The 12,900-nt window shown below is 45.0% G+C and overlaps 1 protein-coding gene across 1 annotated transcript in view; it reads left to right on the top strand.

Annotated features, from left to right (window-relative positions):
* Positions 1-12,172, top strand: part of LECT1 (leukocyte cell derived chemotaxin 1) — a 23,475-nt gene extending 11,303 nt beyond the window's left edge. The window contains exons 4-8 of the mRNA XM_010576667.1: positions 2,203-2,346; positions 4,983-5,096; positions 7,754-7,907; positions 9,218-9,420; positions 11,850-12,172. Of these exons, the coding sequence (XP_010574969.1) occupies positions 2,203-2,346; positions 4,983-5,096; positions 7,754-7,907; positions 9,218-9,420; positions 11,850-12,065 (831 nt within the window). The 3' untranslated portion in view covers positions 12,066-12,172. The remainder of the gene's footprint in view (positions 1-2,202; positions 2,347-4,982; positions 5,097-7,753; positions 7,908-9,217; positions 9,421-11,849) is intronic.
* The last annotated feature ends 728 nt before the right edge of the window (positions 12,173-12,900 follow it).

Genomic DNA, 12,900 nt, shown 5'->3' with positions numbered 1-12,900 from the left:
AAAAAAAAAATCCAACCCGAAACCCAAACGCACGCTCGTTATCTTTACCGGCTGTTCGGACGGAGCCTCGTGGAAGCGCGTTTATTAACGAACACGAAACGTAGCTTTGAGAGCACAGACACGACATTGATTTCTGCTCGCAAATCCTCAGCGAACTCAAACCCCAACAAGTCCCCAGGGGTTCACGTCCTGGGCAAACTCCAGCTCCCAGGACAAAAAAAGCATTGAAACGTGTAAATTCCTTTTTCACATCAGCTGCATTCTTGGTCCAGATTCTGCCTGGACCCTCAAATATGTAATGCTATATTTAACCCATTAACAGGCACCATTATTTCACTCTGACGGTTTGTATGACTGTGTGCACACACAGGCGTTTATGGTTAGCAGCTGTGGAACAATTTTTGAAGTCATGGTAAGTTTTATTATTTACATTTTCTGGAGTACATGAAAAACCCTGTATGCAAAGAACAAAACTGAGAAGGTGCTGATCAGTTTAAGAACCAAACTTCAGAGCATTAAAACGTGTTGTTATATTAACTTTTCTGTTTACATAAGATTTTGGTTTAAAATGTGGTGGCGCGCACGTGAATGTAACTTGCTCCCTAAGTGCAATTAGTATCTTTGAATTTACTTTGGAAGAAGTTTTGTACCACCTCCAGCCACGCGCCAGTCCCCATCAAGGAGAGCCTTGTGCGAACCCCAGCTGCCGAGGCAGAGGTGTGCTGGGGAGACAGACCCCCCCCCCCCAGGAATAATTCAGATAATCAGAAAGAACGTACAAGGTTTTACACCAAAAAGGTGTAAAGGGAGAGGGACCCAAATAGGTTGGGGGGTGGGGGGGGGCTACAGCACATTCAGCTCTGTCCAGGTGGGTGCATTTCCAGAGTACAGGACAAAGTTTCCTTTTTTTTTTTTCTCCTCAATTGCTCCCATCATCTAAATGCGGGTTTGCAAAACCTGTCACATTCATAGTTGTCTTTACCTGGTGATCGACTTGGAAGCTTAAAGACATGGGGAAAGCTTAGAGGTATTATTCCAAGCTGCCTTCAAACTCAGAAAGCTACACTTGACTTGCAAATGTTTAGGAAGCGACTGTAAAAATTAAATGTAGGGTCATTCATAAAAAAAATTAAGGCAATTATTATTTTTATTTTAAATCTTTGAATTCTCCCGTAACTGTCAGGGATAACAAAGTCTCAGCTCCAGCTCAGGCGCTAGCAGGGGGCACCATGTACTTTGGTCTGGTTTTATGGACTGCTTTCAACAGGAATCCTAGACAGCGGAGAGAATATGGGACTGAATCTGTATAACTGAGGAACCATAAATCTTTGGCACCTTAGACTTTCCTAAGCAAAGGTGAGACAAGAAGAAATTTGTCTCTAGCTGTCAGTGTAAATTTTTCATTAAAATGCTGTAAGGCTTTTTTAAGACCAAAAGTAAACTGCTTGTGCAGCACTTTTAGCAGAGCTGCACAAGAGAATCGCAAAACCCCTCCACAGATTGTGGTCCTCCAGCAAATAGAAACCACACTGCAGCTTTCCTCACTGAAAATAGGATAAGACCAAATACGCTGACAAGGAAAATACGAGTCTATACAACTTCACATCCAATTTAAACAAAGTTCACATCCATTACAAGCTAGGAAGCATGTTCATAGTCAAGAGGAACCTGTTTTCCTGCGCCTCAGCAGAACACCCTAAGAGATAAACAGGGGTTAGCCTCCTTCGGAGTACGATGTTCACTCCTGCTCTCCTTTGGGAATCATGCCAGCGTAAGAAGCGATTCCTAAAATATGACCTAGAAGGAGGTTTTTATGTCGGAATGAGCCTGGATGTGGACTCACCCCACACTGTTTTTGAAGTCAAACTGCAAGTACTCCCTGGAGGAGGGACCTCAGGAGGTCTCTAGTCCTACCCGCTCCTCAGAGCAAGGCCAGCTGTGGGGTCACAGCTGGTTGCTCAGGGCTTGATCCAGTCAGGCCTGGAAAACTCCCAAGGATGGAGAACGCACGAGCTCTCCGGGCAACCTGCCCCGATGGTGAAGCGTTGTTGCGGTGTTGGTTGCTGGAGGGTTACGAAATGCCTACAGAAATAAGAGTCAGGAGCTGAGTAGGGATATGACAAGTCAGATTGACCCATCGCCTGCTGTAGGAGGAAGGTAATAAGCAATTACTGACATGCGCTACTGCTCTTTTATCGATTCCAGGTGTACAATGTTCACTATACTATGAGCATTAATGGAAAAGTACAAGATGGATCAATGGAAATAGATGCTGGAAACAACTTAGAGACATTCAAAACGGGAAGCGGGAGTGAAGAAGCTGTTGAAGTTCATGATTTTCAGATTGTAAGTACCACCACCCTTATCCTTCACACAACACGCTCCAGCGCTGGACTCTTAAGGATACCCTGCCCTGCCCGACTTCTCTGTCCCAGTCGGTCTCAGGTTCCAGCCCCCAACTATCCACACAAACATCCTTGCTCTCCCGGTTTGCTTTCACAGCAAGCCAGGCCGTTTCCTCCAAAACAAAGTCTAAGTGCCTTTAGGGGATAGGCCGTGCCAGGTCCCATTCTGGGAAGCAGTACGGATTAGGCTGCATCGGGTTTGGCTCCATGAAACACTCTGCATTTTCAAACCACTGAACAGATCTACGACACGTGCCCTTGGAGTCTTGCTAGAAAAACCTTCTGGCAGGCTGTGACACAGCCCTTGTGTGATTTCATACAATTTGAACTGGAAAAAATACCTCCCCCTCCCCAAAATATCACCCTTTTAGGAGCATTGGGTTAACATGATAAGCCAAGTAGACACCAAAGAGAGACCACTATACAGTGCTGGACCCGGGCAGCTCGCTCTGCTCTGACATCCAAGGATGGGAGCTGCTCTCCATGGCTTGGCTTCATCTCCAGAGGAGAGGATGGAGGCATTTAGCATAGCTTATGCATCTGTGCACCAAACGCACAGTGCTGGGCCGCTGGTGCTGACAGCAAACACGTTTGGGTACTCCAGCGACTTGGCTGCGGCGGCTCTGCACAAAGTCTGGACTAACAGATGCCGACTCTTAGCAGAGCTCAACAGCTCAGATAAAGTGGTTCACTGAGCTGTACCACCTCTGAGCTACTAAAGGCACATCTATGTGATGTTGCAGAAAGCTATTTACAGGGCCCAGATCCTGCAATTAACATTCTCAGGTGCGAAACACCCTACTTCAGAGTTAAGTCCTCTGTAAGTCAAATCAGCACCTAAAACAAAGATGCTGCTGCTAGAAAGACTTACCCAGGGCTTCTGGAGCAGCCACCTTCCCTTTGCTGCATCTAGAAAGGTGAGGAAATTCAGCTCCTTGGCTTCTCAGCAAGTACAAACCAATCCACTCCAGGAGATCCAGGACCCAACAGCTGCAGATCAGCCTTTATGAAACTCTCATTAACATCACCATAGCAACATTATTAGCAGCTGAATAAGAGCTGCCACAACGAGCTCTTCCCATTTTTCCTTCACCCTTCCACATCTGCACAAAAGCACCAGCCCACTGGAGAGATGCTGAATTCATATTGCCTCCACATGTGCTGCTGGTAAGCTACTGCCTGTCATAACCAGGTCAGAAATCAAGCTCCCAACACCAACCAGCTAACGGGACCTTCCAGGGACAGTGCCTGCTTTTAATTACAGCGGGCCAGGGACAGGCTCAGCGAGAGCAAAGGGATGCTGCCAGTTGGGGTTTGAGCCAAGAATGCACATAAAGGAGAAAGAAGTCGAAAAGATGTGCTTCCAACAGCCAAGTATCTACATTAGCAGCTTTGGGATTGACTGGCGCCACTCAAATGATTGCACCGTCAGTGAAAACTTGGATTTGGCAATATTATGATACTTACTCCTAGCACGCTCGGTGCACCACGAAGTCTCATTCCCTTGCGCACCCATCCCTGCATAGCCATCCCCTCTCTCACTGCTTTAGAATGAGTCATTTGGTTTCGATGGGTGTCTGTCCAACTGTGCAGGACTTGCGGGCACACAGGCCAAGACTCAGGTGCCTCAGTAGCGTCCATCTCAAGCTGCACTAGATGCCCAAGGCATCCACGATGCCCGTACGAGGCAGGTGAGAGGGGTCACGACGACACCCGTGTCCCTGTCCTGGCAGCGAGCGGCCGGGCAGAAAACCAGCACACCTCGGACAGTGCTAGATAATTATATTTAGGTGGCTGAATGGAGCTTGCGCAACCCTATGAAAAAAGTTTTGCCATCTAAAACGAGGTATCAAAACTCATAACGTAAAAGAGAGCTCTTTTATGGGTACCCAAAAACCTACAGCAGAAACGCAGAAACTACAGCCAAGGTTCCCGTGCCAAAACGTTGATGCCCAAGATGCTGGCGCAGGGCTGGCAGATACGACCCAGGACCTGCAGAAGACCTGCAGCCCTCTGGAGCTGCTGGGATACTCTTCTCTTGCTTAAAACTAGACATCCATGGTTTAGGCAACTGCATTTCACCCTCATAGGCCAGATGGAGTCCCACACACAGATTTCTGCACCAAATTCCCCATCACGAGCTTCTCCTTGCTGTCACAGCCACTTATGTGTATAAATTGGACCAAGCTGCCCCCATATTTTTGTAAACCTGTGTCGTAAGGGTACCGCACCACCAGCTAGCACAATCTTGAGGCTGCCTACGTTAGGTGCTAAGTTACAGTTCAAATCGTGTCAACTAGTTCCTTAACAGAGCTACTCCAAGTAGCCTACAGCGGGCATGGAAGCACTTATATAAAACACCCCCATCTCTCAGAAATCGAGCGAAAACTTCTAGACCCACTTGACCAAAATTGTAAAGCTAAAATGATGAGGGAAGAGTGTTTTATTGCATCTAGTTTTAAGATTTAACCTTCAGACTAAAGATTCAGTGGCAATTTTAGCAGAGCTCGAGCCCTTTCTTGGGGGCGGTGGGGAGCCGGAGGGCTGCGCACAACCCCCTGCCTTCTGCTTTTGCAGGGCATAACTGGAATCCGTTTTGCTGAAGGAGAAAAGTGTTACATCAAAGCTCAGCCAAAAGCTCACGTCCCTGAAGTTGATGCTATGACTAAAGCGAGCCTCTCATCTGAGCTGGTAAGGGGTAATTTATTTACTTTTTAAAAACAAATCTTCGTATAGAGAGGGTCTTAAAGCAGTATTTAAATATAAATATAAATGACATTTGAAAGCCACTGTGGATAGTGGTAGGGTTGCTGACTGATTGCAAGGGGTCCCTGAAAGGTAAGAAAAGCAAGACTGGCGTCAGAGGCATCGCTGTGTCCAGGGGCATCGCGAGAGGCTGCACATGAGTGAGGGGGGAAGCCATGGACCAATTTCTAGCAGATCCATAGACCTCAGTGACAAGAGCAGCTGCCTGAAATCAGGCTGTGCACAAGGCTGGAAGGGAGAGCAGGGAAGAAGCAGCTCCTTTAGTCAATGCAAAGAGGGGTCGCGGTAGATGCCAGGAGATTTCTATCAACACTCTTGAGCAGAAGCAGGGACTCTGTCACTCAAATCCTCTTAAATAGTCAATAAAGTGGAACTGTGGAAAACATTACTGCAAAAATTGAGCTAATGCTGAAGCAATAACAGTTAAAAAAAAAAATCAAGAGTTTGTCTTCTTAGACAGCATCAGCCTTCATTTTAGGATATCGTGTTAACTAAATTTCATGGAATCTGCATCGCAACCACCACTAAAGCTGCAGTTCTCGCCCAGATACCACCAAAACCTCTCCTTACCTCACATTTGTGAAAAAGTCTATCGCTTTGTGTGCGCAAATCCTGAGTTTCCTAGAGCTCAGAACCCCAAACCCATGGCTCACGCAGGAGTGGCTCCAGTGCCTTGAGTACAGCTGAGCCCGGACACTGGCAGGGGCTCAGCCCCCAGCAGGAGAGCCACAACCCCTTTCCCTGGGTTTGCTCCACTCCCAAAAAATTAAAAGCAGATACAATTAGCTGGGAGAGAGGCACTGTTAAGGCTGCACGTACCTGCAATGGTGCTGTGATTACTGAACATCTTACTTCAAACTTAAGGGGAAAAAGGTCTCTCTAAATCCAATCAGCAAGGCACCAGCAACGTGGCAAAGCCCCCTGAAGTTGGTGGGATTTTCCCCATGATGCGGAAGAGATCTTGCCCAGATTCCAGGCAGAGACCTGCATCTTTCCCACCTTGCCTTATTTTAAAGGCAGGCTGGGCTTCTTGACTTCATTAGCACTATTGCCTGAAGTCAAGGTTTCCATTTTCCGACTTTTTGTAAGAACAAAGTCACAGTCCTCACAACATTACCCTAAAATAGTTAAAAAGGAAATTTCTAATCTTCTACCTGGCTGGAGCAGACCTATTCCCTTGTCCTGTTTTCTGTGCATCTTCTCCAAAGATGCATCACCTACACGACCACTGCAATAAATTGTATGCACCGCGGCCAAAACAAGCAGCCGACTTGGTGCTACCATTGGGATATTAACCTTTCCCTGTTGCTCGACTTTCCACGTTAGATGTATGACGGGAATGGCAAAGTAGTATTTATTTTTCTAGAGCAAGTCCTCTCTCTGAAACACACATATTTAGGAGAAAGTATGCATATGCCGTTTTCTTACAACACATATCATAACCAACACTGCCTATAAAAATGGTTGATTAAAATAAGCTTTTAGATACCCAAACTGTGCCTGCTCACAAGTCAGGATCATCTCAAACAGAAACAAAGGATATTTTTATTTCTGAAAACTAGATTCAGATATTTCTGATGCTGATAAAAGCTTAAGTGGGAGAATATAAATAAAGAGCACTTCTCACTAGACAGATTGGATAGCGAACTTAAATGACTTGAGACCTACAAAAGAAATCAATAAACACACTAAAGGAACAACAACTCCACAGAATAAATTGATCTAGTCAGTTATATAACAAGTTTTGATGACTTTTATGGAAGCAATTTAGAATTTTAACTTTGAAATCATACTGGTTTTCATGATTCAAAAGTTGGGTTTCTTTTAATATTTCACTGTTGCTATAAAATACTTACACATTTTATGTAAAATAATACTTTGAACTAACAACTTTAAAGAATCAATCACTGGCATTTTCCTACATTACTTTGAAGATATGAACCAAAAACCTGCAGGGTACACTTCAAAAAGGCAGGCTCCTTTAACTCGCACTTCAAACTTTTGGTCAATTGAATTGCTTTTACCAAACAAGACCTTTAATCAGACCGATCATGTTGACTTAAAATGGGAAGCTGGAGCAGTTCTCAAGCTATAATCCTCTCTAAAACTTTTGAACAAGGTCCCCCCCGCCCCACCTCATTGTAAGCATAGTTATATCTTGGAGTACATCAAATGAGAACAGGGCATGATAAAAGATTAGGGTCTTGGTTTTAGCTGCCGTATTTCATTGGTGCTTTGCTGAAGGTGGTAAATCTTCAAAGTTTCTACCACTTGAAAAATCTGGCGCTTTGGGCTGAAAGATCTCTGACACCTAGTCGTTGTACATGGGGCAAAAGCCTTCCAAGACAGACAGATGAAATCTTAGCCCTAGCAAAGCTGATGGTAGTTTTGCCATTCATTTCAGTGGTGGCAACCTTTACTCAGGTTTTGGCTCGGTACAATCCGTTCACATTCATGAAATACAAGGATGGTCGGTATTAGCTGCAGCGGATGATTATACAGTTTGATGCTCAAGAATTAACAGCAAGCAGGCACATGCCTGTTCACTGAGCAGCAAAGGATTTATGCTCTTCTATTTGCAGGAAGATGAAATCATGCCCGTGAGATTTGACGAAAACTCCCTTATCTGGGTGGCTGCAGACGAGCCTATCAAGCATAACAGCTTCCTAAGCCCCAAAATTTTAGAGCTTTGTGGGGATCTTCCAATTTTCTGGCTGCGACCAACATATCCCAAAGGTAACACTTCTTTTATTTGAAAAGTATGCTATCCCTCCCTTCATCTAAACACCTTCCCCAACTCAGGTTTGCCACCGAGACTTGCACACCTGGGAAACCAGGATCCTTTATCCTTTCCTCCCTTGCCCAGCCTGTCTTTCAAGCCCTTGGGGGTTGGTGCCGAGACAGGTTTGGAGTTTATCCACACTTACCAGACATTTTCCATACTTGTATTTCCTCAGACAATTTATATAGCCCACGTGGGTGACTTACTATGAGATGAAACATTCCCAGAGGTCAGCTTCCTTCTACAGAAGGACAAGACACAACAGCTTAAACTAGCCCCCAAAATGTTCAGGCAGCTGACACCAGGTAGCAGGAACATTACGCTTGGCCGGGAGTTGGGGAGTATCAAGCTCCTGATCTGGAACTATAGCCTCTCCTGTTTCCTACCCTGCTTCTCCCAAGGATTTCAGTGGAGTGGAAGGACGAGAAGCTTTAGCTAGACAACTGGTGGATGAAGTTTATGAGGTCCTGGGGGCAGTCCCAGGACTGAAGTACTCCCATCAGCCAGAGCCAAGCTTAGCAAAGGTGTTCAGGAGTCACCAGGGAGATGGCACCTTCTCCAGGTGACTTCCAGGCCTGGGAGGAGAGAAGGCTTGAAAAGATTTACTTCTCCTTGGTCCAGTTAATACTAGAACACTCAGAAAGGGAAATGGAAGGAAAAAAAAAAACCAAAAACAAACAAAAAACCCAACCCAAAAACCCCCAAAACGACACCACATTTTTAGATCACCTGTGGATGCAAACTGGCAATATTTTCCACTTTTCTCATGACCTTGCATATCCCACTGGGCAACAAAAGAGCAGTATCAAAGCTGTCCAGAAGCTGTTTCCACCAGGTTCACTAGCTGCCCTCGGGAGCAGGGCACCAGTCTGTCACAAAAGCACTTTAAAAAAAAAAAAAAAAAAAAGATGCCTATGACTGGTCTTGCTAGTGCTGGCAACTGCTGCTGAGTCAACATCAGTGACCACAGGGTGGGTCAAAAAAACCCCAACAGATCTCACACCCATTTTGCCTCAAGGGGAGGAAAAGGCAATCTCACACCCCTTTGGACTGACACTGGCTGGAGATACAACACAGGAAGGCGAGCAGCTCCCATGGGGATGCTCAGCAAGTTTGCCACCACATGGTTTCATCTGTCCCTCTGCGCTCCCCTCTTTTTTTTTTTTTTTAATATTTAAAGAAATCACTGAAGCCTTAGATAATGTGTGGATAAATGTAAGGACATGCTAAAGGTAAGATTATCCTCTTATGATTACTTCTTCAGATAACCAAAGGAGAGAAATGAAGAGAAACAAACGCCAGTCGGAATCAAACTTTGATACAGAAGACTTGGAAGCTGCTACTGAAAAAGTAAACACCAGGTTGCCCACCATGCAGCTGACTCAAGAGCTTGATCACCAGTCTAATGAAACCAGGCCAATGGGACAAGAAACCGATCAAACACTTAATCCAGACAACCCATATAATGTAAGTATTTGCACTGTAATCTTCTTTCAGAGCCCAAGACTGTTGTAGACAGGCAACACTGGTGATGTGGGGTTTGTCTTTTTCTTTTTCTTTTTTAAATCTGCGCAGTCTTTGCCTGTTCAGCTTTTCTCTGAAATTACAGACTTGTAAAACACCCAAGAAGCTCAAACAAGTCTTCCCTCAGTCCTCTTTTCCCTCCCTCATCCCACTTTTCATTTGACTTCAGTCTGAAACAAGCACAAGTGCTTGAGGTGGCAAGATTAAGGCAAGTTGATGCCAAGTTGCTTTTCAGGGTTTCCAGGTCGATGCGGAAGCAAGCAGCACTAGACAGTTCTGACAAAGATAGCACCTTCTGAAAACAATCCAAAGCTGGTCTTGATCAGACAGCTGAACGCCATCATTTACCGACAACGTAAGGAGTGAGTCCAGTAGCTAGAAACATACTTTTCCCTCAAACAGGAATTAGTATCAGAAGTGACTATTACAGAGGAAAGCAGTAGCAGTGTCTGGTTGCAAAGAGATGAGGGTTAGGCCAAATAAACTTATTTTCTCAGCCTCTTCTCTATCAGGGTAAATGGCCCTAGTCTAGCAAGCAATTCACAGAGGAGAACCTGATTAGGGACAGCAACAGTGGGTGGAGGATGACTATTGCAAAACGTGTTCTCGCTCTTGGAGACGAAGCAGCCCTCGGAAAGAGCACAGGAGCTGCCCCGCTGTGTCCCAGCACCTTTGCCGCGCTGCAGGAAAACTGACTGTACAGTAGGCACCTTCCAGTCTACTGCACCAGCGCCAGACAATTTACACCCACCATTTGGTGCAGCAGGAGTAAGTCATTTTAATACAACACTGTCACAAGATAAATGCCTCCTGCTTTGGAAATAAGTCCCAGCTTTGACTTGACATTTATGCAACAGCAGGAGATCATTATACTGTGACAGCATTCTGCCGAGTTGACATCCCTTAATTAAACTTAATCACTCCAAATAAAGTGGATCTAAATCGACTCTCTCACGAGGTCAGTGAAACGGCAGCGGCACTGGAACGTAACTTCTCCTCGCAGCTACTAACGTGACCGTGTCCATGGGGTGTGAGCTGCCCTGTCTCTGGAGGGCAGCGGCAGAACAACTGCCACGGGTCCCTTCTTCCAGCCGGAGGGTCCCTGGGCCAAACGGAGAACATCCATCAGATACGGTCACCAGACTTCCCTCAGCCTGCAGGGCGGGATTCACCTTCGCCAACAGTTAGCGCGTCGATGCCTAGATCCAAGCTTTCTTTACAGACTGATTCATTCTGTTCAAGAGGACCATTAATTACACTGTAGGTCTTTCCTGTATGATTAAATGAATCCTCCCTAGAGCTATTTCTCTTCACCCACTATGAGTGGAGTCTGGACAAAGAACTCAGGTGTAGGAGTTCACACTGCAAGTATCCGAATTCAAGGATGATGAATCCTGCCCAAGGGATCGACACCCTCCCTGCTCTCAGGGCTGGCAATGGGTCGCTGGGGGCCTGAACGACACCAGGCTGTCACTAGCATCCCGTACAAGCCCAGACAAGAGATGGCACCTTTCTGTGCCTCACCTTTTTGGTGTGCTGCTAGTTATCTGAATGAAAAACACTCAGGTAAAAAGCTAAGTGTTACTCCTGCATTTGCTCTTTGCTGCTGGTTTTCCTGAAATAACACCAATGGGAAAAGAACAACTGAGTTTCAAAAAGCAGAATATCCACGTTACTTTTTTTCCCCAGAAAGGAGGAAAAGAATTTTCAAGGGTGAAGGCAGTAGCGAGAGCCTGCTTTTACATATTTTATGCATGCCTTGCTCCATGTAACTCCTTACTGTCAAATACAGAACAGGCAGAATTCTCACTGTCCACAATGCACCTAAGTGTGGCAGAAGGGGGAAAAAAACCACAAAAACAACCAGACTGAAAGACAAGGGAGAAATATTCAGAAAACTGTAGGGTAACAGCTTACTAAACAGTTTCCTGGGAATGCTGTAAAAAGCATTAAAATACAAAAAATAAACCAAAACATTAAAAATACAGCATACACTTCAGCCATTGTCATCTACATAAAAGACGGAGATAACTGTCTTGAAATCTTTTCCATCACTAGTATTTAAAACTTGGGAGTTTACTGCTGCTGAATCTTTTGCAAGGACTGCAGAAGAAAAATAATGAAGTTTAGAGCTGTCTGTTGTTTCTTTCCATTTTACATGGGTGACTGCACCAATTCTACACTTCTACCAAACAGAGCAAGACAAAAGAAAAAAAATAAAGCAAGACACATGGGTGAGTTAGTGAGAGTTCTGCTTCAAAGGGACCAAGATTTCAGTTTTTACCCTTTGTAGGGTTAACAGGAGCATTGGTATATTCTACATTCTCTGAGAATGCGAGCAGCGGGATGACATTTAATATTTTACATTTCAGCAACTGGAAGGTGAAGGGATGGCTTTTGACCCCATGCTGGATCACTTAGGCGTGTGCTGCATTGAATGCAGACGAAGTTACACACAGTGCCAGAGAATCTGTGAGCCTCTCCTGGGCTACTACCCGTGGCCTTACAACTACCAAGGCTGTCGTACTGCCTGCCGTATCATCATGCCCTGCAGCTGGTGGGTTGCTCGTATCATGGGTGTTGTGTGAGAAAAAGCAATCAGAGCCTTGACAAAATAAGCAGGAATGCAATGACGACAAACTGGTAAAAGGCTACAACCAAAGCAGCAGTACCAATCCTGGCTTTTAAAATCCAAGTGTGTGTTACTGCACCAAAAGCAGGGTCAGATATTCTAACTGTAAATAAAAATCTTAAGTTAATATTCTATTAGCTTTACAAATGACAAGGGTATACTAGCACTTAGTGAATTAAAAAACAAAGACATTCCCAAAAAAGACACTATTAAACTTTGCTCACAAACTGGTTTAGCAGTCCAGAAGCTTGCTCATCAATCCAAAATCGGCCTTTCGTAACAAAACCCTCTCTTTCCAAGCTACATGTGAAAATTTACGTCCAATTAGGCAACTAGCTCAACTTGTACGCTTGGGAGTACCTTTCATCCACGTAGCTTACTTAAATAAATCACAAGTTAAGTTGCTCCCCGTTGCTATTCATACCAAGTTGCCAGGTCATTATGAATGGTTATAAACCAATTACAGCATACCTTTCCCACAAAGCTGCTCCAGGGGACACGGGAAAGCGCATATTGTGCTAAGTCGGAAACAAACGGCAGGGAAAGGGGCTGCGGAAGGGAATGTGCATGGCTGCAGAATCAAAACCCTTTGCATATCCCAACATCAAAGAAGCCCCAGCATCAAGAATCTTGTATCCATGATACCACTCTAGTGTCTAACAAGTATCTGCTATCCAGCTACTATAGCAAAAGTATTTACACGCAGTTGCAGACCAAAGAATCTCAAGACCCTTCAGAATCTACAACAGCCACTGTATTTATAAATCCTTGAACTAGACACTTTTGACACA

Source organism: Haliaeetus leucocephalus, unplaced genomic scaffold (genome assembly GCF_000737465.1).
Source record: "Haliaeetus leucocephalus isolate CR32 unplaced genomic scaffold, Haliaeetus_leucocephalus-4.0 Scaffold32, whole genome shotgun sequence".
Taxonomy (NCBI): domain Eukaryota; kingdom Metazoa; phylum Chordata; class Aves; order Accipitriformes; family Accipitridae; genus Haliaeetus; species Haliaeetus leucocephalus.
This window is presented reverse-complemented; position numbering and strand designations above follow the sequence as displayed.